The 12,512-nt window shown below is 43.5% G+C and overlaps 1 protein-coding gene across 4 annotated transcripts in view; it reads left to right on the top strand.

The window, feature by feature from the left end:
* LOC120415003 (ras GTPase-activating protein raskol) overlaps positions 1 to 9,323 on the top strand; it is a 38,130-nt gene extending 28,807 nt beyond the window's left edge. For all 4 annotated transcript variants that reach the window (XM_039576362.2, XM_039576363.2, XM_039576360.2 and 1 more), the window contains exons 3-6: positions 4,252 to 4,357; positions 4,417 to 7,570; positions 7,635 to 8,116; positions 8,180 to 9,323. In XM_039576362.2, the coding sequence (XP_039432296.1) occupies positions 4,252 to 4,357; positions 4,417 to 7,570; positions 7,635 to 8,116; positions 8,180 to 8,411 (3,974 nt within the window). In that variant the 3' untranslated portion in view covers positions 8,412 to 9,323. The remainder of the gene's footprint in view (positions 1 to 4,251; positions 4,358 to 4,416; positions 7,571 to 7,634; positions 8,117 to 8,179) is intronic.
* The last annotated feature ends 3,189 nt before the right edge of the window (positions 9,324 to 12,512 follow it).

Raw genomic sequence — 12,512 nt, 5'->3', positions numbered from 1 at the left:
TTACAAATCGCCTTGTAACATATGGATTAATGGGTGGACATTGTTTTATCCAACTAAAAAAAATATCATGAAACACTCAAATTGTTAATCATCTTCTTGTGTCGAGGCAATTGAGTTCAAAAATTCTATGCCATAGTTGAGTAATAATGTCAATGGTAATAAATAGTTGAAGCTTCGTAATCTAATAATTTTGGTTAAATTAATTTGTTCATCTGTTTCTATTCTTGTAATTTCTTCTAAACAGAAGTTTAAAAATACAATTTAACTTCGCTGTTTGTTCAACTGTTTCCCAAAAAAAAAGCAACTGTGTACTCATCACTACCAATTTCAGTCTGATGTTGTTCCACGTTTTGTCCCATTTCCGAAACTCGAAAATCTCTAATGGCGGTCCAACCCGCGTCAACAACGATTGACGATGAACCAAAACGCAGCCAGCAGCAACTCTAACGAGGAAGTCTTACGATCGTCGTTCAAACAACAATAAAATACTGCGGCTGCAGCAATCACCGAGGAAGGCTTTTACGAGTCAGATTATTTTTATTTTTCAGAAATTTTCTCGTTGAATCAACACGAGCCGGTGGCCAGTCCGATAGAGTTGTAGCACCTTTTTCCGTTCCTTTTTGGACATCTCGCCGTGATCGTGTGGCATTGTTTGACCTGGACGAAGCTTCCAATAGAATCGAGTAAAAGTGGATGCTGCCGGATTTTTTTTGTTGTTGACGCTTTTATGGCCGACCCTTCACCAATGTTCAGTTCGTTTTTTTCGTTGTTCAATGTCTTCCCAGAGATTTGAACTCGGAGATTTCGGGAGGTTCGACCTTTTTCGGAAGAGGAAATAAATTGTACTTTTCATCTTGATAGGACCGAGTAAAGAAAGAAAAAAAAACAGCATAGTTGCACATATTTTGTGGTTTTACGGCCCTCGGGCGATCAAAGTTCGGCAGCATCGTCGACCTTTCCGAATCTTACACGGGACGGGACGATGCAAGTCGCGCAGGGCTTCACGGTTCACAAACGTTAAATCCGGTAATTGCCCGCCAATTGTGACACACGCACTGTGGTGGAAACCTTAGAAAAGTGTGTGTGCGTGTCGTGTTTCGCCCTTAACAAGATTTTCGAGCGTCAATTTGCTTCGCATTTGCAGTCGGTTGTCGTCTGTTGCGCTTTCTTGGCCGGATTTCCTCCGCCGTTGTGAGACTTAACATGGTGACATGGTGAGGGGACCACCCTGCAAGAAGTAGGTAACGGAAGTGCGTTGGCCTAGGGTTAGAATTTGTAGCAGGTCTTGAATATGTTTGAGGTTCCGAACTGTTAATTTTTTTAATCCTTATTGCTGACTTTTAGCAGGCTGGATTTTGTTTGTGTTTTTACAAACTTCTTTGAAAATCCAGTTCCACACCACATAAATTATTGTCTTTATGTCAAATTCAAAGAATCTTTTTTTTTTAATCTAAACGAAATAAACATGTTTGGACATTTTCCCACATCCCTTTAAAAAGTGGACCAATAACACTTCTCGTCATCTGAATCCCTTTCCTTGTCCCTGGACTGTCATAGTGGCGTAATCCAGTCTGCAATCCGCTAAAATCATCGACTCCAATTGGTAAATTGTTATTGCACAGAAATAAAACTGAGTTATTGTTCTTCTTGCATCCGTTATAAATTATTTTTTTTGAAATAAGAATAACTTAAACAAATTGACACAATCTAAATTCGCCGCCGTCGTGCTTACTTGTCGTACGTGCATTTTGGGCCAAATTAAGTTAAGAACGCCATTTTGTGCAGCACCCATTGCCTCACCTTTTGACCTTCACATATCCCCAAAATTCGATTTCAATCCTGAGATATTCAACGAAACCCGAAAAAAACTCCGTGCATTTTTGTCATTTTTCATATGAAAGTAGTTTAAATCTTGCCGTGCTATCTTGTCACTCTCTCAAAATTGATGTAAGTGCGACAACTGGCCAAAGGGATTTCAAGTCAGAACGCGTTTGTCGCACGTACAAGTTAGACTACCATAAACATTTGTTATTATAACTCGGGCCTCCAAAACGTTTTTCTTATTGTTTACATTGCGTGCTTCTGTTTTTGTTTATTCAAGGTCAAACATTAAAACGCATTTTTCTCGGAACGTCGACATGGCGGGTGCGACAAGATAGCTCGACGACGTCGAATTGAATTTAATTGTCGAATTGAACTTTATCCAAATAAGTGACATCAATTGACTTTATCAATAGTGGATAATGGATTATCAACGCATTAAAAGTCGATTTAATCATTTAAAACCTACATCATTTCGTCGCTGTCGCGCTAACTTCTCGCACGTTCAGTTTGGGCCAAATTAAGTTATGAACGCCATTTTGTGCAACTCGCAATACCTCACCTTTTGACCTTCACAGATCCCCATAATTCGATTTCAATCCTGCGATAATCAATAAAAAAAATCAAAAACTCCGTTGAATTCACTTTTTATGAAAGAAGTTTCAATCTTGTCATGCTATTTTGGCACACACTGAAAATTGATGTAAATGCGACAACTGGCCAAAGGGATTTCAGGTCTGAACGAGTTTGACACACGTACATGCCCGACTACGTAAACATTTGTATTGTGATTTCGGAAATAAATCGAAATAACAGCGTGTGTGTTTCATCCGTTTCATCTCGCGAAGCAATTTTGGGTCTTTTCTGAATGTATCAAAAATGTCACATTAAAAAAAAACACAAAATTGCCGCGGCATCAAACTGAAATGACGCGTGTGAAGTTGCGAAGAGACTAGCACCAAAAAGGTCAAAATGTCAATCCAAATTTTATATTTTCATGAGCCCAGCCCAAGATTGTGACCAAAACTATTGATATTCTGTGTCTCCTTCTAATGCTGGGAACAAACTCAAAATCATTACATTACGCAACAAAAACAATTCGGATGCTAGTTTTAACCCCTGAATGTACCCGCACATAAGATTTTAATCACTAATTAAACATAAATGTCCCAATTCTTCTGAAATCCCCGTAGAACGATTTTTTTTCAACAACTCAAGAAACACCAAGCAATCAAAACAAAAATAAGCTAACACACTGATTCAAAACAGCTTGACAGATATTTCGCGACAGAATATCGACGCGAGAGTTAAACTCGCTCAATTCGGTTTAGTGCCGCGGCGACAATAATAATAACTCGGGAGTTCAGCAACCAAATTCCACCAAACTTAAGGACAATGCACAAAATGGTCAACCAAACAAAACGTGTTTGTTATTGTTTATATTGCGTGCTCTTGTTTTTGTTTGTTCAAGGTCAAACATTACAACGTGGTCAAAACATTACAAAATTCAAGTCATAATATTGACAGATCGTGATGAATTTGATTTCTCATCGTCAGATCTTTTTTGTGGTTCTTCAAATCTCAACATAAAATCCTGCTAATGTGTGATCAACCTATTTCAAACCCCATTTCAAATCCAAATCTGAATGTTATTTCATTCGTGCGTGCAAGACATGTCGTCACAAACCCTACCACGAGCGACGATTCCACGAGGTGACACCTAATAGCTCTAAGACGACGACGAAGGTCCGCTGGAAATATGAGCACGAGCAGGGTCATATTTCAAGTTTGTGGACGCGCTCAGTCAGAGTAGAGGGACGCTGATTGTATTATTGTATCTTCATTACGACTCTCTGACTCTGACTAAACTGTGTGTGCGATGTGTGTAAGGTTATAGATGTGATCATTCGCCTTTCAATGTTGGCTCTTTTATTCGAACGAAGCGCGGCAAAAGGTCACATTCCATGTCTTTGCTTTTTTTGTTGCTTTCGTTGATCATCTTCTCGAGTTTCTAAGCTTCACTAAACCCGCTTGGAGTCTGCTCGTCTGCCGATGAAAGGCTAAAGGTTAGTTCTTCAAAACATTGTTAGTAATCCTAATGACCAATTGGACTCGACGTTGGTGAAATCCAGGAAGTCCAATAAAAACAATTCCACAGCACATGCTTTCCAAATGTGGTTCCGCTCTCGGCGAGAATAAATCTAATAAAAACACTGGAAAGTGCATGTGATGCACATGCCGGTCCGAATCTCGCGAGATCAATCCCGAAGGGGGGACTTTCACACTTGTTCAGGAACTGGTGGCAGTGGCACAATTAATATCAATGACCCGACGTTTCACTTTGCGGTCGTAAAAATTCGTCGTGATGATGATTGATGGTGACTTCAATTGCGTGATCGTAACACTCATGAATCTCTTTCTTCCTTCCAGACACATCATACGAGAAAGCATGTCGAAGAGGATCCGCTCCGAGCACACCCGTACTGGGTCAAAAGTCAGAATCTACCTCCCGGTTCACCAACTTCTTCTCCAAACGGTAAGTGATCTTCAATGCGAGGATCGCGATCATCCAACTAATCACAATCTTTCTTTTAGTTCCTTCCGGTCGAACCCGCTGAAGCGCACAAAGTCCGTCACGAAGCTGGAGCGATCGAAGCGCGGTCAGGGCGGGCTGCGAGGATCGCGATCGCACGAGAGCTTGCTCTCCAACCACGCCGTCATGTCCACCGTGGATCTGTCCTGCATCGGTGCGATCGGCGTGGTGCCGGTGCACTCGTCCGTGCTCGGCCGAAGGCACTGCTTCCAGGTGCGGGGAGGTCCACGGGGCGAGCGGTACTATAGCTGCGGGTCGCGACAGGAGCGCGATCTTTGGATCTACAGCCTGCGGAAGTCGATCGCGCCGAACGCGGAGAACACGAGGCGGACGGACAACTCGCTGAAGATGTGGATCTACGAGGCGAAAGCGCTGCCACCGAAGAAGAAGTACTTTTGCGAGATCAACCTGGACAAGACGCTGTACGGGCGGACGTCGGTGAAGCTGCGGTCGGAGTTGTTGTTTTGGGGCGAGTACTTTGACTTCCCGGACGTGCCGGATATCAACGTGATAACGGTGAACGTGTACCGGGAGGGTGAGAAGAAGAAGAAGCGCGACAAGCACGCGTTGGTCGGGTCGGTGAAGATCCCGATTCATGAGGTGACGTCGCGGACGTTCTCCGAGGATTGGTATCCGATCATCGCCGAGAAGCACGACAGTATCAGCAAGAACTCGTTTAAGGAGCCGATCCCGACGCTGCGGATAAAGTGCCGGTTCCAGAGTATAGATATTCTGCCGTTTGGGGTTTACGGGGAGTTCCTGGACTACCTGAAGGAGAACTACAAGAAGGTTTGCGAGATCTTGGAGCCAATGATCGGGGTGAAGGCGAAGGAGGACATTGGGCAGGCGTTGGTTCTGCTGATGCACGCCCAAGGGATGGCCGCGGCCTTCCTCACCGACGTCGTTGCGCTCGATCTGCTGAGGGTCGGCGATCAACGGCTTACCTTCCGTGGAAACTCACTCGCGACCAAGAGTATGGAAGCTTTCTTGAAACTCACCGGCGAGCAGTACCTCCAGGACACGCTTTCAACCCCGATCTCCGAGATCATCTCGTCCGATCGCGACTGCGAGGTCGACCCGTTGAAGGCAAACGGATCGCTGTCTCGACAGCAGCAAGCCCTCCGTAACGCAGTGAAGGCGGCCTGGAACAGCATCGCTGACAGCAGCAAGAACTTCCCCGGTCAGCTGCGGGATTGCTTTTCGACGTTCCGCGAGCGGCTGCAGATGCTCGATCGCGAAGACATGGCCGACAACTTGATCAGTGCGTCGATCTTCCTGCGGTTCCTCTGCCCGGCGATCCTGTCTCCTAGTCTGTTCAACATTACGAATGAGCTGCCGTCAACGCGAGCTACCCGGAATCTGACGCTGGTCGCGAAGACCCTTCAGACTCTGGCAAACTTTACCCGCTTCCAGGGCAAGGAGAACTTTATGGAATTCCTCAACGATTTCCTCGAGCAGGAAGCACCACGAATGAAGCAATTCCTCCATGACATCTCGACGCGATCGGAAGGTCCCGTGCAGGAAAGTATCCTCGACTGGGCTGGGTACATCGACCAGGGCAAGCAACTCTCAATCCTGCACACGCTGCTAACCGAGAGCATCCAGAAGCTCCCGTCTGCCAAGCAGGCTGAGCTGCATCCACTGCCGAGCATCCTGGAGTCGATCACGATCGCTAAGGAAACCAACAACTTCATCACCACCCAGCAGCAAATGCCTCAACCGCAGCCCCATCCCAACCAAGAGAACCAAAGCCTGGCCATCGCGCCGAAGCCCGCCGAACGCGGAATCATCCGAGGCGTCCTCACGCCCACCTCCCTGGAGAAGAACATCTTCCGGTACAACGACCCTACCGTGCGACCACTGCTCAACCAGAACCAGAGCACCAACTCGCTGCAGCACTCCCACTCCACCTCCAGTATTAACTCGGCCTCGAACATCCACGTCGTTCAGCACCACAGCGTGTCGTCCAGCTCGAACGACAAGTACCAAATGCCGGTGGGATCGCTGCGAACGTACGGCACCGTGTCCCAGTACTACACCACCAACTCCAACTCCGCCAACATCGGCAGCTTAAAGACGGAGAAGGAAAAGAGTCCGGTGCTGAACTGCGGCATGCGGGCCAGCACACTGCCGCGGAACAACGCCATCACAGTCAGCAACGGGAACATCAACGGCGACCTGCACGATGATCACGCCAACGCCAACAACCTCATCCAGATCGGGTTCGACCCGAGCAACCCGTTCAACCGGAAGAGCCCAACCCCGCTCCTCAAGTCCTCTACCCACATCAACGGCAGCCGGAGTCGCAACCTGAACGGATCCCAGCTGAGTCTCCTCTCCGACATCGGCAAGAACCCACTCAGCCTGGGAATCCCGCACAACGAGATGGCCACCAGCTCAACCCCCACCCCAACCCCAGCCTCCAACCCCTCCAACATGCCCATGAGCCTGGACGACCTGGAAGATCTCCTCAACTACGCCGACGAGCAAAACCTCGAAAACCAAAAAGGCAACAAAGACCACCAACTGATCAGCAAGGGCTCCAACATCTCGATCGGCCAAATCTCCAACATCTGCAGCTCGGGCTACCAAAGCATCACAACCCAGTCCCAAAGCTCCAGCCCGGTCGAACTCGGCAGCAACCAGCAGCAGCCCCAAATCGAGTACGTCACCAACAAGGTCCCGCCACCGCGCAAGCTCAGCAGCACCAAGTACGGCTTCATCAACCAGCGCTACACGAACGCCAACAACAACAACAACGTCGATCAGGACGGCCAGTACGCCCCGCTCGCGTACAAGAACCCACTCTACCACCACGGAAGCAACGCCACGAACAACAACAACAACACGAATGCCGCGTTGAACGCGTACAACAACAACCTGATCATCGGAAGTAATGGGGCGGGAAATGGGAAGCTGGCGCCGTACAAGAGTCATCTCAGTACGATCGGAAGTGGAAGTGGGAATTTGCACACTTCGAGCAGTGACGAGCGGTTGAGTACGACAAACGATAACTATCGGGAGCTGGACTCGCTGAACAGTGGAAGGGTTGAGGGTGGTGGCGGGAACGGCGGGAATGGGTTCGAGCCGTTTGGAGGACTGCACGGACGGAGGTTGGGAAGTAGCCGGATGCCGCGGACTAATCCGTTGATGCAGGTGAGTGTTTTGTGTAGCATTTGTCCTTTAAACAAACTAATGGATGTTTTCCTCTCCCTTCCAGTACAAACGCGAAGACCCCATCGAACCGCAACCCCTCAGCAGCAACTACTCCTCGGGTGGTGGCGCCCTCAACGGCTCCGGTCGCGACCACCACCACTACGGCAGCAGCAATGGCAACGGCACCGGTGGCCGCTACCAGCGCCGCATGAGCATCGACTCGGGCCGAACGCTGTCCGATAGCTCGACCGACACCGAGAGCGTCGGCGTTCCCAAGCAGTACCCATCTGCCATCGGGTTGGGCGTCGGTGGTCACCTGGTGTTGGGCGGTTCCGGCGGAGGTGGCGGGAGTGAGAGCAAGAGGCGCCACCATCGCACCAGCACGAGCAAATCGGTCGAGCAGTGCGAACGCGAAATCCAACGACTTCAGGCTTCGGTGGACGAGCTGCGCCAGAAGCTGGAAGAATCCGAACTGAAGGAGGTCGCCGAGGATCTGGAGGCGATCTCGCACCACAGCGACAGCAAAATTCGCAGCATCATTGGACGGTGAGTGTTTGGGTTGGTGTCTTGGCTAACTGAATTTTAACCCGAAATTCGCACTCTTTTCAGGCTCCTGGCGATGGAGGAGGAGCTCCGGCGCGAGCAGTACAAGATGTCGCTGGTGTTGACGCACAAGCAGCGCGTGATCGAGGCCCAGGGTCAGCAGATTGCGGCGCTGGACGCGGCCAACAACCGGCTGCTGACGGCGCTGTCCAGTCTGCGCAACCGCTACGAGAACCAGTCCTCGAACCAAAGCGACACGAGCTCGCCGGCGCCGAACGCGAGCGCGTCGTCCTGCTAGAGGAGAGGATGGAACACTCTGAATCAGCTCTCTCTGTTTTACCTGCTAAGCTGAACAAAAAAACTCCTTATCAATTGTAAATACAAGTCTACGTTTAAAGAAAAACAGTTTTGATATATGTTAAATTTTATGATTTTTAAATTATTTATTGTATAAAAATTGTGCACACTTGTAAACGAGGTTGAACAGTGAAAAATTATACTTTTACATATAGATGATAATCACAATTGAACATTTTATTTAGTTTTTTGGTTGATGGAACAGCACAAAATTTCCGAAACACGCAAAAATGTAACGTACTTACGTAAGAGAAAAACAAAAAAAGAAGAAAATCCAAATCCCACTGAGGAAAACCTGTCGACCTGCTGTTGAAACTGCCTCGAACCAACAACTTCTTCGTTCAAAACCAGTATTTTTTTGTGTTTGCGAGCACCTTTTCTTTGTGGAAAACTAAACGACCCAACCTAGAAAGGGGCCTTACACAGTGTAGAACATATCTCTACCAACCTACCCTAACTACCCTCCCGCACACACATAATGTATCTATAAATCAACAATTTTACACACCCTAAACTTACGCGTTTATTCGTTCAAGTAGAGTACTGAAGAAAAGAAAATCAATAATTAATCAAACATAACCAAAGAACACATTTCATTAATCGAAAAATAAAAACAACCTTTTTTGCGCGTCCCCAAAAAAACATATTATGATTAGAGCGAGTTACATTTATATATTTGCCGGGCTGTAAAGCTTACGCACGTGTCCGCGCGTTTGATCGTTTGTTTGTGTAATGAAAATTAAGAGTATCACATCTATCACACACACACCACCTTGCTATTTTGTAGAGAAGAGAAAACAAGAAAAACTTATCACGTAATCATGAAATATATTGAAAACCTTGAAAAATTGAACCTTGCTTTTGTGATTTGGTAACATATCCGATATCCATGCTACAACATTCAATGAACTCATGCATTTACTGTTTAAAGCCGTCGCAACTTTGAGAGCACATTCTTTATAATCTCCATACAAATTTTATATAATACTGGCAGGATTGTGTCTTGTTCTCGTGAAAAGCTTCCTTCGCGAAAAATAACAGGAATTTAAAAAAAAAACAGTATTATTTTGAAAACATTCTAGAAAATATAGAATAAGCAACAGGACAAACTGTAACTGGTAGTGTCCGCTGGTTCCTACCGGACAGGCCTGGACTAGACAACCGCTTTGGGAATCGCTTTCAGGAATCTTCCAGAATTCTTAAAAAAAAAAAAAAATGAGAAGTTGACCTATAACTCGTTTAATTTTTCTTGGAGATTTTACTTTATTTTTTCAGTCATGTTAAATTTGGTTTACGAATACTAATTTTTTGTACAGACTCGGTTATTCCTAGACCTTGCCAAAATTCCAAAAATCGCTGAATTAAAATGTGATGTTAATAAAAGGAACTGGAAAAACGATAAAAATGTGATTCAACTATCTGAAGTTCCTTTAAAACCTTCGTTGTATTTTATAAAATTTCAAGTATTTGCTGAACATTTTCGTCTTCCAAATATTAGAGAAAAGAAAATTATCTTTTAATCTAAAAGCTGGTATGCTCCAACCAATTAATTTGTAAATCAACAAAACCAAAAAAAAAATCTGTTCTTTTAACTGCAAAAGTAGTTTGTATGAAATTTCAATCCCTATGTATCGACATTATTTTCCCTAAAAGAGCACTCAGCTAGCAAAATATAAACGCAGCAATATGTACCCTCCCTGCAAAGGCTTATGAATTGATCTCAGTTGAAAGGTTCTCCAAATCTCTGAATTGCAAATGTGACATCCTGGAACAGAACTGCTAAATTCTAATAAAAACACAAATTGAATTGCATTGAAAATCCCTATGTCTAGTCAGTTCGAGGATTGATTTAAGTTTTTGCGGTTAAAGACAGTTGTATTTCCACAAATTTCATGTATATGAAAAACAGATTATTAGTTGAATGCACTTGTATTATTCACTCAGGTTCGTAATCCAAATAACATCTGTACGACTCCCGAGGTGGAAGTTTTTTAAGTGCAAAAGATTTTCAGTCCGACGTTATAGCTGTTTTATTTTTGTATATTTAATAGTTTTTAACTTTCATCACATTTTAACCTTTGATGGTAAATCAAAAAAAAAAAAACAAATGAAAATTCGGCAAAAAATTATATATTTTTTCATTCACTCACATTTTTGTTCGATGAGATTTTTGAACAAAATGTTAGTGTTGATAATCGGGATTGTTGTGGCGACTGGAATTGCGGCCCCTTTCTGGGTCTACGCCGCTGGACTCGCATTTGGCAGCTTTGAGCTTCCACCTTGCGACTGTCAACACAGCGCGTCAAGGGAAATGAGAGTTGTCATTGTTGTTGTAAATAAATGTTATTCTTGTTTTGCAGTCAGAAGAACAACTCGTGTTTTTATTTGTTGGACGAAGGGTCCTTTTAATTTGTTTATTGTTACACCCCCACGACCTGCAACTCGACCACCCTGCGGATGTCGTCCGGGGGTCGTAAAAGGATTAATAGGGGAACTATACCCTTTCTCAGCCTATTTCTATTATCGGCCTATCAGCACTTTGATCATGAATTACAGCTTGCATAAAGTGTTTTTGACTGTTCCGAAGTAATGAATAGCTCAAATAAAAGTGAGCAAGCAACTCTCCATTGTTGAAACATCTGAGAATGTTGATTTAATAACGGAAAACGGAAAAGTGATCAGAATTGGTCGTACGGCTTAGAGCAGGGGTGACCAAAGTATGGCCCGCGGGCCAAACGTGGCCCGCGAGGTGATATTTTGTGGCCCGCGGACCCATTTTGAATGATCATGTAAAATTGCCCGTTGACCATTTGTAGTTTTATCCTTTTTTCAAAAAATAAGGTTTATTTAAAACTTTTTTATTCGAACCTTTTTTAATTTGTGTAAATAAAAAAAACATATGATTTAACAATATTTTGATTCCCACTTTAGGATACAAATAATTTGTTCAAAATCTTTTATAAATAAAACAATTTTACACGTTTCAATGTGAATGAAACTAGTAAATATCGTTAAAACTTTCACATTTCTAGAAATATTTAAAAAAATGTTCAAGTTTGACTTAGGTAGAATTCTGTAATAGTTGCAAAAATAAAAGTTTTCTTTATTAATTTGCAAGTCATAATGACCCTTTTATGAACTGACTCTCAAACTTACATTCCACTTCCTCCGAGATTCGAACTCATTACAGATAGATAACGAATCTGATTGATTGGCTCGAAAACCAGGAGCAAAAATATATAACTTCAAAAAACTTTAAAACTTTAAAAAAAATAAATTCAAGTGCAATGAGATGAAATTATTTAAATATGAATTCTTTTGCATTTAGAATCATTTGAGCATGTTTGGATTTATTAAAAATAATTTGAATTTTAGCGAATTTTGGATGGAAATAAATGTTTTCCGCTAAAATGTTTTTTTTTGTCGAATCTTTTTTTTTTTGAAAATAATGATTGCAGTTTTGACTATACGGAAGCTTCAAACATTTTAAAACTTTTTTTTTCGTTGAAATGTTGAAATTCTGGCTCTCAACGATTTTTCTTTAGCCAGACTTAACTTATAGATAAAATTACGCCTTAAGATGAATAATTCAACATGTAATGCCACCATTTTCGAAATATAAAAACAAAGCAAAACCGATAGAAAACCGTTATTTTGTGGTTTCTATTATTTTGAATTGATTTTTTAAATAACAGAAATTAAATCTTTTAAATTAAAATAACGTAATTTAATTCTCTCAATATTTTTTTTTTGTAAATTTGGCCCGCAAGCTCATTTAAGCATCAAATTTGGCCCGACCTCCAAAAACTTTGAGCACCCCTGGCTTAGAGTGATTAGAATGGGCATATTTCCCCTACATGGATGAATTATAACTCTTATATTTATGTGTCCTACATAATATAAAATTGTAAAAAGACTAATCGACGCCACAATTTTAGATTATTATGCAAAACCCATTCAAAGATGGGTCAAATGACCATTCTACATGATCACAAAAATCACCTGACCTGGATGGTTTTCTGAAAAAACGTGATAAAATCTA

This window comes from Culex pipiens, chromosome 2, assembly GCF_016801865.2.
Source record: "Culex pipiens pallens isolate TS chromosome 2, TS_CPP_V2, whole genome shotgun sequence".
NCBI lineage: Eukaryota > Metazoa > Arthropoda > Insecta > Diptera > Culicidae > Culex > Culex pipiens.
Note: the sequence above shows the minus strand (reverse complement) of the source record. Positions and strands in the feature narration are given on the sequence as shown.